Raw genomic sequence first — 13,372 nt, 5'->3', positions numbered from 1 at the left:
AATTCCCAATAAAGAAAACAACAATATTGTCAGTGAGACAAATTGGAAAAACTGGGATGACATCTGATTAATCCCACCCGTCATTCATCATTTTCACACTAGTGTTAAACTCGTTCTGGCAGGAGAGGGGTTAAAATCCTCCAGGACGGAGTTAAATGAAACATGCTCTGCATTGTGCAGCTACCCTGTCCTATCACAGGGATTGCTTCCTCCAGGGAGAGATCAGAGATCTGTATGTACCCTCAGGAAACAGAGGTGCAAAATGAAACGATTCAGAGACACAAGACACTTACAAACAGGGTGACCCCAGGGCACAAGCAATATTCAGCATTCTACTCCTTTGTGGGACATTGTCTGTCTTGAAGACATCCATCTCTTTTTTGGCACATCCTGGCCATTATGATTACATCATTTGCAAGTTATATTGATTTTTATAAGTGCAAAAAAAATGAATGCACAGAAGGTTTGTAAGGCTTGCTGAAAAATGAGCCACTTGTACCGTTCTCAAGCCGCCATAAAAATCTGTTAATGTTTTATTGGTGGAATGTGCTATATGTATTTCCTTTTTGTCGTAGCAATGACTTGAAGCGCTAGGCTGCCTCTTCCTTTAGAATCGAATTAGGCAAAGCCCCCCCCCCCCTCTTCAGTGTACTTGTAAAAAAATCAATGCATGGACGGTGAGGTTTTGTGGCAGTGGACAGATCCTGTAACAGGGTAGAGATGTCAGACAGAACAGAGAACATGCAGCCTTGACAAGAGTGGGTTGGCATGGCAACGGCATCTACTTAAAGCTTGGTCCCTCCAGGGAATATTTAGGCTGAATGTCCCCACCCGTAATTAGACCAGGCTCCCTGCATGTTCCTCTGTTCACAGCATGGTCAGAAATGCAGGATAATTGTGGCTGTGGTTTGCAAAGGTTGTCTGATAGTTGAACTATGTGAGCAGTAGGCAGGGGGCTGTGTGTGGGTGAGAGAGAGGCTTCAAATATACTACAAATACATATACTGTTAATTATATCAGTGCCAGGATTGTGTGTGTGTGTGTGTGTGTGTGTGTGTGTGTGTGTGTGTGTGTGAAGGGGGGGCTGCCATAAATCTTGCAATGTAAGCAGCTGCTAAGAAGAGACCCTAACATTTTATTTAACCAATATAATGAGGGCCAGCACAGTGTTTTATAGTTTCCTTTAATTTCCCAGTGGACTAACTAGCAGCAAATAGGTTACAGTTTAGTGATCTCCGGTTTGTGTGAACACAGCTAGATCCTATACAGTAGGGAGGTATTGGGGGTCAATAAATCTGGATGCCAATCTGTAAATATCACTTTGAGGGAAAAAATTGGTCTATTTATTCTCATTCTCATTGTAACTCAGTGGAATAATTACTAGCATGGATTAATTGATTGGACTAGATGGATGTTGTAGAGAGCGGTGACAGGTTATAAAGACATGTAAGGTTGGCTATTGAGTAAAACATAATTTCCGTTGACATGTAGTCCTATCTTTCTAATCAATTAAGCACAGGGTATTTATAAAATTGTAGAAGAGTGCAGGCTTGTCTCAGAGAGCTAGCAATCTAATTCCGCAGGAGAGCACATCAAGCCTTTGCTGTAGTGTAATGATCCAGCTGACTCAGGGCATTACATCATTGCTCTTCCAGTGTGAGAGGAAGAGAGGGGGGGGGTGCATGAGCGATCGGCTCAGGTGTTCCCGTGGCCGCAAAAAGCTCATTACAATGCAGACGACGGCTCTAAACTGTCTGTATTATTCAAAAACCCAGGTCAGGTTTGATAGGATTCTCTGCAGAGAGGGGGATTATCTCATGCTGGCGTGCGCTCTGCTGGAGAGAGGCAGGGACGGGAAGCTGCAACCTGGGCTGATCAAGAATAAATGCGTTAATTCTCTTTCGTGTGCTGCTTAAATCCATTCCCCGCAATCCACACTATTAGGCTGATAATTCTGATCTGCTTCCTCCGTATGTGAACAAGAATTACCAGTCAGATTTAAATGGCTAACGCTGATCCTGTTAAACTGGGGTCACATAGTTCCTCCATAGGTGGAGGATTACAGATTTCCAGGTTGCAGGACTAGAACTATGTGTGTATGTGTGTCTATATATATATATATATATATATATATATATATATAGAGAGAGAGAGAGAGAGAGAGAGAGAGAGAGAAAGAGAGAGAGATTGCTATGGCTATTGGATAGTGCAGTATTCCATTGCCATAAATCCGATGATTCCTTTTAGTTTCTGAAATCTGCTAGAAAAATTACAGAATCTGATTGGTTGCTATATGGTCTACAGCACCTTTTTTCGGGTGCACCAATTTCCATACATGTCTCAGAAATAATGTAGACCACCCGGCTTTAGACTCTAATGGTCCTCAGGCTGTAGAGTATGGGAAACCCAGATCAAGGGGTAAATGTATCAAGCTGAGAGTTTTCCAGCGGGTTTGAAAAACCAATCAGTACCTAGCTATCATTTATTTAGTACACTCTACAAAATGATAACTAGAATCCGATTGGTTGCTATAGGCAGTGGCGCATCCAGGGGGGCGATCGAGGCGATCGCCCCCCCTAGCAGGGGCTTGCTGCCGACAGCTACACACTGTGCAGGTCCGTTCAGCAGTGACAGTGCCACAATCAGAGCAGCGGGGCAGCACACTGTCACTGCTGAACGGACCTGCACATACTGTGCAGCCGCCGGCAGCCTTAGAAGTCGGAAAGGGGGCGGGGCCTAAATCGCCCCCCCTACATCGCCCGGGGTATAGTCATTTCCTAGATCCGCCCCTGGCTATAGGCAACATCTCCATTTTTCAAACCCACAAAACTCTCAGCTTGATAGATTTACCCCAAGACTCTGTTTAATTCTAACCAGCAGTGGAAGGCACCACACATGAAGTATTGCATTTTGTCTTTCTGTGTTTTAAGACTTTATGTCGGCTCTAAGCCATACCTGTATTTTACCGGTTTTATAACCTTACCATTCGATTTTATAGAAATAGATACGTTTACATGATCAGAGCTCAGTCAATACTCGAATGAACCAATGCATGTAATATACAATCTCCCAGGAAAATTATACTCCTCTGTTCATCATAAAAAAACCAAAAAATGGAACCTTTCTTAGAAACAAAGGCAATTTTACAGGGTTTAAACATTCCTGGAGAAGATTCTCCCACAAAGGCTTGCGTAGTTTTTGGATCTCCAATCCTAGAGATCCTAAAAGAGAGGTTCCAAGGCGGGAATGTCAATGTGATTGTTGTCATTACTGCCCTGCCTGCCGCCACACGACAACGCAATCTGCGTCAGTGTAGTGGTTGCGAAGCCATGATGGTGAAATGCACATTGGTTTGCATCAAGGCAGCCACCCACTTCAGAAAAAAATGAAGCAGGAACCAGGAGGGAGTTACTCACGGACGGTAAAAAAAAAACCATGCTTTACTAGCATTTTGTAACATCTGTAAAAGCATGACCCCATAAGAAGAGCAGCATTGTATTTTGGACTCTCTATTTGCTCGCTCTCACTGTAAGTGAACACAAGGGGGTCAGTGGAGTGTTCTACATTATCACCCTCCACCACAGGTGTAAGTGCTGGTCGCCCTTCACATTTGAATTGTTGTGTCACTGGCTTTCTTAACGCCAATGGGTCACCGTCTTCATGAAATAGTTGCAGCTGCTGCATCACCAACTTTAGCCAGAAGATGGCGATCCAGCTCTCTCGCTCTCTCTCCCTCAAAACATAGTATAATTTCCTTTTAACACAAGTAAATGTAACATATTAGAGTAGAAAGAACAGGGTATTAGAGACAGTGATAGATTTTTCCAATGATGTGCCAGGCAGCTCATCCTTTCAAGTCTCTTCAGATGGTGCATACAGCCCATTACCAGAGCAGTATGTCAACAAATTGGAGCCAAAAAGGAACAGTCATGTTTCCATCTGTCGGAGTATCTCTGTAGTATTGCTGACAACACATGTCCCCTTTACTACAGCGAACCTGCAATATTTATATGGTATTATTCTCTAGGGAGCAATTACTGAGTTTGATCCAGAAGGCTGTGGATCAATGAGGTTTGAGGTTACAGTTTAGGTAGGAAAAAGGTGCTTCTTTCGTGATTTGAGCGACATCATTACATTATATTTCCAAGTAGCATTTTCAACCACAGGAAGCTTCTGTTACTAATAATAGATTCCATACTCTGAGACTTTATATAATGGCTGCAAATCACATTGTGCAACCTGGGTGATGTATTAAGTTGTCCGCCATTTATAATGTACTTTATTTATCAATAGTTCTCGAAGGAGAAGTATATATTGGATACTCCGCCTGAGAAACTGCACAAGGAATTAGAGGAGGAACTAAAGCTTAATAGCTCCGACTTGCGTAGCCATGCCTGGTACCACGGACGTATACCACGAGAGGTAAGGTGATGTTTAACCTTACAGACAACTTTGTGAGGAAGAGGGTCAATCGCAGGCCATGTCTACAAGTTTTATTATCCATTGGCACAGGTGTCGGAGACCATGATCCAGAGAAATGGCGACTTCCTCATTAGAGACTCGTTGACTAGCCTGGGCGACTACGTGTTGACCTGCCGATGGAAGAACGAACCTCTGCACTTCAAGATCAACAAGGTGATGGTGAAGACCAGCGACAGCTACACCCGAATACAATACCTGTTTGAGCAGGAGAGCTTTGACAACATCCCTGCCTTGGTCCGGTTTTATGTCGGTAGCCGGAGGGCAGTGTCGGATCAGAGCGGTGCACTCATCTATTGCCCCATCAACCGGACATTTCCACTCCGATACCTGGAGGCCAGCTACGGGCTGTCACCGGGCAGGCAAGGCTCTCGCAGCCCACAGAAGGGACATATGAAGAGGAGAAGCATCACCATGACTGATGGGCTAACCGCGGACAAGATTACCAAGAGCAATGGATGCCCAAACAGGTACAGTTCCCCTCAACAAGGAATAGTCAAGTATATACCACAAAACGGCTACAGTAGATGGGTCCTGCTCATTTATTGTGGTATTCAGATAATAATAAGTCAGTGGAGGTGACAGATCTATTCATGATAAATGGGTGTCCATCTACTGGTAAGGTGGAGAATCCCCTCCCTAAAATGTAGATGGCAAGAAAAAAAGTTTATATGTCCTGGGATTGGAGGTGTGTACTGAAGATGGCAGCTGATTGGATGGCACCTGTCCAATCAGGTGCTGCATTCACTACACACCTATCCACCATATTAGCATGTACTTCTTTTTACATAATATAAAACATGGCATTTAAAAAACCAAACATACTGAAACATACAAATTATTCTTCGAATGTTTCCATGTACAAATTGTTTTTCTTTTGCTTATTCTAGCACCTCCTCCCCACATCACAGAGATATCATTAGGACCTGTGCAGTCAGCGTGGATCAAATCCAGGACCTCCACTCCCCAATGTCCCCCATTTCTGAGACCCCTGGATCCCCCGCCTACAGTACAGGTATGTGTATAATCAGGAAACTAGATTCGTAATTTTTTTTATTCTGAAAATCAAGACTACTTTAAATCTAAGCCCAGTTTTTTATTCTGTAAAACACTGCTTGTGGAATTTATATATGAATAATGATAAGCTCTCAGGATAGCAATGTAAGGATAACGTTGCATATATTTGTGTTTATGAAGCATCTATGGTGTACAGTGCACCTCATGTTTTATTTGCCCATTTACAGTTGTCAGGGTGAAGCCCCAGGGAATTCCAGCGGGATGTGTAACCCCCGGCTCCCCGGTCCTGAGGCGTTCCAGTGAGCCTTACGTCTGTCCAGCAAACAACAAAGCCACGTTAAACATGGCTGACAGCACCCATTCCACGCCAAGCCACGGATACCCACCAATCTCTCCTTCACCCTCTATAAACAGTTACAGCGACCCAGATAACGGGCACTACTGCCAGCTGCGCCCAGCCTCCCCAACGCACGACTCCCCGAACAAACCACTGCCCCCCAAGAGCTACGTTGAAAGGTTAAAAGTTGACGAAGGCGCCAGGGCAGGTGGCATTCGCTTGGTTGAAGATACTGACAAAGATAGACTGTGCTTTACTATGCCAAGCTTAGATGCCAAATCCTCTTTCAACCCGTCGGCGTTCAAGTCCGTGCTGATCCCTGTCGATAACAAGCCCCTGGAGATGTGTATTCTGAAGAAGGTCAAAGAGCTGTTTTCTGAAGTTGATGCCAAAACCATTGCCAAACATATCACCAAAACTGACTGTGAGGTAAGGAGCACTGATATAATCATGGCGTTTTACTCTGTATACATCACTGCACCTGTATACAATCCATAGGTTGTTAGAACCTCTATTATCCAGTGATTCCGCTAATAACATTATAACATTCCCAGAGTTCCGCACAGTTACTTACATACATCATGGCGGGCACTTCCTTTCATTGTAAGGGTTTAATAAAAATGCTAACCCAATATTTATCTGCTATCAAATGCTTCCTTTTAATCTGGTATTTGGAAATATATATAATGGTTGAGGAAACACTTGTGTGTTTTCATCCAAGCCATTTTTACCCACGAGTGGCCCCTTACAGTAGAAATCTCCGCTCATTTTTCCTCGCGCCTCTAAGGGGTGCTAGTGAAAATGAGCGGATACGTCTGTCAAATCTCTTTCGCGAGGTGTGTCACAGACGTTTCGGAGACACCTCACGGTTAATTGACTTCCGCCGTGAAATGTTAATTTGTCTTTGAAACATTGTCAGTCGCCAAAAGTGAGTTCAGGGGGTATATTTACTAAACTGCGGGTTTGAAAAAGTGGAGATATTGCCTATAGCAACCAATCAGATTCTAGCTGTCATTTTGTAGTATGTACTAAATAAAGGATAACTAGAATCTGATTGGTTGCTGCTATAGGCAACATCTCCACTTTTTCAAGCCCGCAGTTAAGTAAATATACCCCTAATTGTTTTTTATTTTGTAAAGCAACTTTGTGCTACCAATTAAAACATTTGATTATATAGTCATTTTTGTTCATTTTATATTGGAAAATAAAGAGGTCTTACTTTTCCAAGTCATTTATTATTTAAAATAATATTTTTTACATGTCAATTCCATTATAAATGGAAGCTTGGGTGGAAAAACCGACTTCCAGACTCTATCTTGAGCCAGGGATGAGAATAAGAAGATGATATTTATAGCTACTACGATGACATCACCACGATGACATCATAATCTCTTGCCAGCACAACAGGATTCAAACGACTGCCATTAACGTGTTTATTATCGTCCCCCTTTGGGGACACTTCCCACAAGATAAGGCAACAATCTATTTCCAATTAGGAGAGATTAATCTCCGTCTCCACGTTGCTCCCCAGGTTGCCAGGATACTCGGTGTTACCAAGGAGATGCAGAGGATCATGGGAGTCAGCTCAGGGATGGAGCTCCTGACGCTGCCGCACGGGCGCCAGCTTCGACTTGACCTTCTGGAGAGGTGCGTGGGGAACAGATTTAATTAGTGGCTTGGATCAGTACACACTGAATACCAAATAGAGCCTATCTGTTATTATAACCACTGCTCCTGGAAGACCAGCAGCCTTACTGATCAAGGGAGAACTAGGGTTATTCCTCAACATTCCGGAAGTAAAACTAGGACAATGTTATTCCTCAACATTCCGTATGTTCTGTGATAGATACGCGGCATTCCTATGCGGTGGTAATGGTTAGTCCGATGCTTTTAATAACGACACTGAGTATAAAGACATATATAATCCGACTGCCATAAAAGCGACCTGCTTAAAATGCCGACTTACATTAATACAGATATAGAACATATCCGAAAACACTACCTTGCAGACTGCTATCAATTCCGAACTCCCTGCATGTCGGCACTTCCGTTTTACAACGCAAAACAGAGAGACAATTCAGCTTTGGGAATTTAAAGCGGCAAGCTTAACCCTAACCCTTCAAATAAACTGTCAAGTTTAGGGGTCCTGCCTTTGCTGCTTTAAATTCACAAAGCCAAATGTCTCTCTGTTTTGTTTTAATTCCTAAATGCAATACACTAGGGCTGCACCTATACTTATTATTTTTAATTGAAAAATAAAGTAATTTTGCTGATATCGCACAGTTCCTTCATTAGAGTTTGCATGGCACTGTATTGTAGCAGTCGAACAGAGAAGTCATTATTTTGCCTTGATTTCAACGATTGTGTCACAGATTTCACACCATGTCCATCATGATTGCTGTCGACATCCTGGGCTGTACGGGCAGTACGGAGGAGAGAGCCGCCCTGCTCCACAAGACCATTCAGCTGGCGGCCGAGCTGAAAGGCACTCTGGGAAACATGTTCAGCTTCGCCGCTGTGATGAACGCCTTGGAGCTGTCGCAGGTACACAACATACGCTCAGTCCTTTACCTGCCTGCTCAACAAATGTCACTTTATCCAACCCAGTTTGTTTGTGTCTCAGGTGTGTGTGTTGGTAACTTTAGATTTAGAGTTTACTTGTAGTATTTGTGACAGCAGGACAAGTGCCGCAGAACTGATAGATAATATGGTTGGTTTTCACTTGATGTCACGTTTGTAAACTCGCAGGGGAGGTTGGGTCATTCATAGTCAACTAACTGAGGCCTCCTGCTTGGCCTATTAATGCCATAACACAGCTAGATTCATCAATCTACCATGCACAGAATAACAGACTGTCCGCTCCTGACTATCTACAGATCTCAAGACTAGAACAGACGTGGATCGCCTTGAGACAGAGACATACGGAGGGAGCCATCTTGTATGAGAAGAAACTGAAGCCGTTCCTGAAGAGCATGAACGAAGGCAAAGGTAATTGGTTATTTTAAAGGGATTCTCCACTTTTGCAAACCTTCCCTTAGTATATAATTTGCTCCACTGTGTAACAAATGGGGAGTGGGCACCTTTCCTTAGCGGTAGCGGAGCTGACATCCCCAACTATATTACATTTGTTGTTCAGCTGAGTGGAAGTTATTGTTTTCAGTTGTCAGGGAGCCGTTTTCTGCAAAAGGAGGTTACATGAGGATGAACACAGTTTCCGTTTATGGTATTGCTGACAGGAAATCTGATGTGTGCAGAAAAATATCTTCCCCCACATATCTCTGCCTCTTTCCCTGTCTCCCCTCCCCTTACCCAAATGTGCTATAGCTTTATCACTTTATTAATGCATTCCATTGGGAGGTCTCTTTAACCCTCGTCCTCAGAGAGAACTGAGCATTTCTTGCTGGTGAATGAGATGGATCTGTGGCAGCGCTGTGTTTCTACAATATTACCATTTCTTTTCTCTTATACAGAGAGTCTCCCGCTCAGCAACACTACATTCCCTCACATCATACCGCTCATCACTCTCTTGGAGCAAGACACCCCCCTGCTGGATGGAGCAGAACCCTGGGACAGCATTGACAGCGGGGTAGAAGTGGTTATGGCTCACCTGGAGGCGGCCAGAATGGTGGCACATCACGGAGGCCTCTACCGCACCAATGCAGAGATGAGGCTACAAGGTAAAGCAAAGAGTTATAGCCAGCGATATCACTGTGCAACTCCTCTTATCTTTATGGAGAACAATGTGTTCAGTTTTGAAGTCCACGTTGACTTAAAAGCTTTTGAAAGTTGGAAGCGTTTTGGAATTTCCATACTCTAATGTTTTATTGTGTTGTATAGAATGTATGAGGATGTGTTTGTAAGAGCACTGATCGTTTCTACTCAGGAGCAGTACTATTAGACTACTCTATACATGTCTAATACATAAAGTGTATTGCCAACTAAAAAAAAGAACATTTTCATCAATAGAGCATGGAGATAATACACAGCATTCGGTCTGATTGGAGTATTTCTATAAAATAAGCTTAGCCAATGCAGTAAGAGCTGCTGATATGGGCCAAAAAGCTAAAACTGCAAACCATACATTGTCAGGTTATTCCCCTTCAAAGTTGCAGTGACAGTGCTATACATGTGTTCCAATCTACTCTAGAGAATTTGTGGTATAGGTGACTACAAGCCAGTACTTACATCTGTGAAGCTTTGGGCTGCCGTTCACTGCCTTCCTCCCCCGTTGAAGAGTGATACAAAACAGAGAAGCCCCACCCTCTGCTCTGCACAGTATGAAGTATATCGGCATTCAGTAAGGGAATGGCTCAGATAGCATGACGGACATACACAAACTAGTTGTAAGTGTATTTCCAGCAGAGGGAGTGCTTGGCCTGTAATGTTGCATTCGATAGACCTATTGTAAAGTCAGATGAGGAATCACAAATACAAATCATGAACACATGCAGAATAATTCTTGATTAGATAGGCCAACGTGTCAGCCGTGTGCAGGAGACCTCCACAGGCTGTTTCCAATGCTAGAATCACATGCTAGGATCAAGTCCATTGTGCTAATGCATCTCCATATAGCTAATTAAGTCCAGATGACGGTCATACTGGCTGTCGTGACACATACATGAATAAAATAATAATTTATAAAGCCTACCCAAAAGGCTGACTCATGTCTGCTCTCTGTATAATCAGCTATTACATCATGCATGGCCCCAGTGCTCTTATTCATTCTGTCAACCTGCCAACACAGCATAATATGAAGAAAAAAAAATCAAATGTGCGGCTCTCTCCAATCCTTTAAGTGCTGAAATGATTGTGCTAGTTCTCTATAGACGTGGTCTTATGCCTGACATGAACGGTAACCTGTGGCTCCCCAGCTGATGTTTGTTGGATCACAAGTCCCAGAATGCTCTGCATGAATACTGCATGCTATAGAGAGGGAGAGAGCAGATCTATCCAGCATTCTAGCAGTTAAAAATAAAGATGGCCCCTTCCACCGTAGCTCTGGGGATGCAGAGATAATACAATTGCAATGTTTATTTTCTGTTTTTAACATCCAGTCAACTAGACAAATCTTTATGGTTGAAATCAGTGATGGACTTACCTTGGGGGCCACACAGAAGGGCCCTCCAGCCTTCAAACGGGCCGCACAGAGGAAGGAGGAGTGGCTGTGGTGAAGACACCACAGCCACTTCTGACTATGATAATGTGCATAGGCATACCGAGGGGGGGGGGGGGGTGACTAGTGCCAGGAAACCCCCCATCCAGGCCTGGGGCACTGTATAATTGAGGTGGCTGGACCGTGCCCCCGCTTCACACGTCTCTGCTTGAAAAGGGAGAGCTGCGTGCACCTAACAGTAGTGCACGCAGCATTGCCCATGTATATTATGGGGATAGGAAGAGTTGGAGAGCAGCCAAGCACTGTCTAAAATTATAGCCACGCCCCCATGCATGCTGGTCACGCCCACTGGCGGCGTGGTGTGGAAACCCCCCTCTACAAATCCTGCGTTTGCCCCTGATGTGGGTACATTCCTGTTGGAGAGATCATTCTGTCCCGGTTGAGGGAGTTCCCATCTTGGAACAAAATGGCAAAATTTAATAGCATATCTTTATATTTAAAAACACACGTTTTGTTTAATAAGTCACAGCCCCAATTGATAGTAAGACCATTTGTTATGCTGTCGCTGAACTGATGACATCAGAGCTCACCCATTATAATTGAGGACATCAGAGCTCACTCTTTATACAAATATTACTTACTGGAGTTTATACGTACACTAACATTACTTGTGTATTACAGTAAAGTTGTTTCATGAATCTTCGGAATAACGCGTGTGTGATATTTTGCTTTTCTTGCCTCATTCTGGGTCTCCTTCCCCCTGACCAGGATTCCACCACAGAACGGATCTCACGGAGCTCTCCAGTACCGAGTTCCAGATGCGGATGCTGTGGGGCAGCCGGGGAGCAGCGGGCAGTCAGGCCGAGAGATACGACAAGTTTGATAAAGTCCTCACCGCCCTCTCACACAAGCTGGAGCCTTCCGTGCGCTTCAGTGAATTATAACAAAGCACCTACAGGAGACTAAAACTCTTCTGGGGCAAAAAGGGAAACGGACAAGTATGGGACAGGACGCGTGTCCAAAGCATCTCAAAGGATTCTGGGAAAAAATAGCACTTTTCCATGACTCGTTTTTCTGTTCGGGGGGGTATCAACATAATCCGCTGTAGTGCATACTGGCTCTTGCGGTGTGGAAGAGGTTAACCTTTTACACTTGACCCAGGCTAGGGTGCTTTTTTTTGCCACCTCATTAAAAGCCACCGTATACTCTTTTTTTATTTATTATAGCAAAATAGTTTTATAAATCCATTTTCATTGAGCCTCTAAATCCAGGGCCATCAGCCATATCCATAATGTGAAAAGATATTTTTGATTGAATGAATGCAGCGGCTGAAACTGAGATATAAGGGAGCCCTATGTATGCTACTCTGAGCCCTCCTACCCCCAGCAAAGGCAGCACAGGCTATAACAATGGGTTATACTCCACCTAGTGGTTGTAAAGGGAATAACAGGTGTATTGAATAGCCTTGTGCCATCACGATGTCCGATCCTATTGCAAACTGACTTCTACATTATAGCACCTTTATACAATTTCCCCTCTACAGTTCAACAAGCTTTCCCATTTACTGCAATACAATAGATCTTTTATAAATCTTTGCAAATCGATAAATAAGAATTTGTTTTTTTTATTATATAAATAGCATCCAGGATTACTGTGTGTTTTGAACATATAACAAAGCCAAAAAAGTAAGATCACAAGTTTTACAAAAGTGGCATAAAATCCTACAATCTGTCGTCTGTACATGAGATGCTGCCTTAGCATGTAATACAGGTCAGACAGACAGGGAGCCAATGTATTTTTATACCAATATTAGCACCTAAAACACTCTGCTCCTCACTCTGTGCCACGGGAGCAGCTGTACATTGGAGGGTGTAGGGCACAAATTAGAGGGTGATGAGCTGCGGGAGGTGAGGGAATGACAATGAATGAAAATATGTTTGCACAAATGTATATATATCAACAGCTGTTCACCCCAGGGTCTCATTTCAATGTTGTCCTGAAACGGCTGTGGAGTTTTTTTTTTTTAAAAATCTCCGAATAGAAATGTGCTCGGTAGAAAAGAGAAATATATATCATGAAGTCTGTGAGCCCAAGGAGAAAAGACTGTAAATGATTCTATAGGACATATAGTGTGGACCTAATGATGAATAGTGGGGACCTCACTTGCAGAATGATGAATAGTGGGGACCTCACTTGCAGAACGATGAATAGTGGGGACCTCACTTACAGAACGGTTAATAGTGGGGACCTCGCTTGCAGAACAATGAATAGTGGGGACCTCACTTGCAGAACGATGAATAGTGGGGACCTCACTTACAGAACGATGGATAGTGGGGACCTCACTTGCAGAATGATGAATAGTGGGGACCTCACTTGCAGAATGATGAATAGTGGGGACCTCACTTGCAGAACGATGAATAGTGGGG

General features: G+C 43.6%; 1 protein-coding gene across 3 annotated transcripts in view; it reads left to right on the top strand.

Moving 5' to 3' along the window:
• SH2D3C (SH2 domain containing 3C) overlaps nt 1–13,192 on the top strand; it is a 51,090-nt gene extending 37,898 nt beyond the window's left edge. For all 3 annotated transcript variants that reach the window (XM_075185150.1, XM_075185151.1, XM_075185152.1), the window contains 9 exons: nt 4,294–4,422; nt 4,513–4,949; nt 5,370–5,494; nt 5,724–6,262; nt 7,365–7,480; nt 8,206–8,377; nt 8,710–8,821; nt 9,304–9,510; nt 11,715–13,192. In XM_075185150.1, coding sequence (XP_075041251.1) covers nt 4,294–4,422; nt 4,513–4,949; nt 5,370–5,494; nt 5,724–6,262; nt 7,365–7,480; nt 8,206–8,377; nt 8,710–8,821; nt 9,304–9,510; nt 11,715–11,890 — 2,013 coding nt within the window. In that variant the 3' untranslated portion in view covers nt 11,891–13,192. The remainder of the gene's footprint in view (nt 1–4,293; nt 4,423–4,512; nt 4,950–5,369; nt 5,495–5,723; nt 6,263–7,364; nt 7,481–8,205; nt 8,378–8,709; nt 8,822–9,303; nt 9,511–11,714) is intronic.
• Nucleotides 13,193–13,372: the final 180 nt, after the last annotated feature.

Source organism: Mixophyes fleayi, chromosome 9, assembly GCF_038048845.1.
Source record: "Mixophyes fleayi isolate aMixFle1 chromosome 9, aMixFle1.hap1, whole genome shotgun sequence".
Classification (NCBI taxonomy): Eukaryota; Metazoa; Chordata; class Amphibia; order Anura; family Limnodynastidae; genus Mixophyes; species Mixophyes fleayi.
The sequence above is the reverse complement of the archived record's forward strand: the minus strand, read 5'-3'. Positions and strand labels throughout refer to the sequence as shown.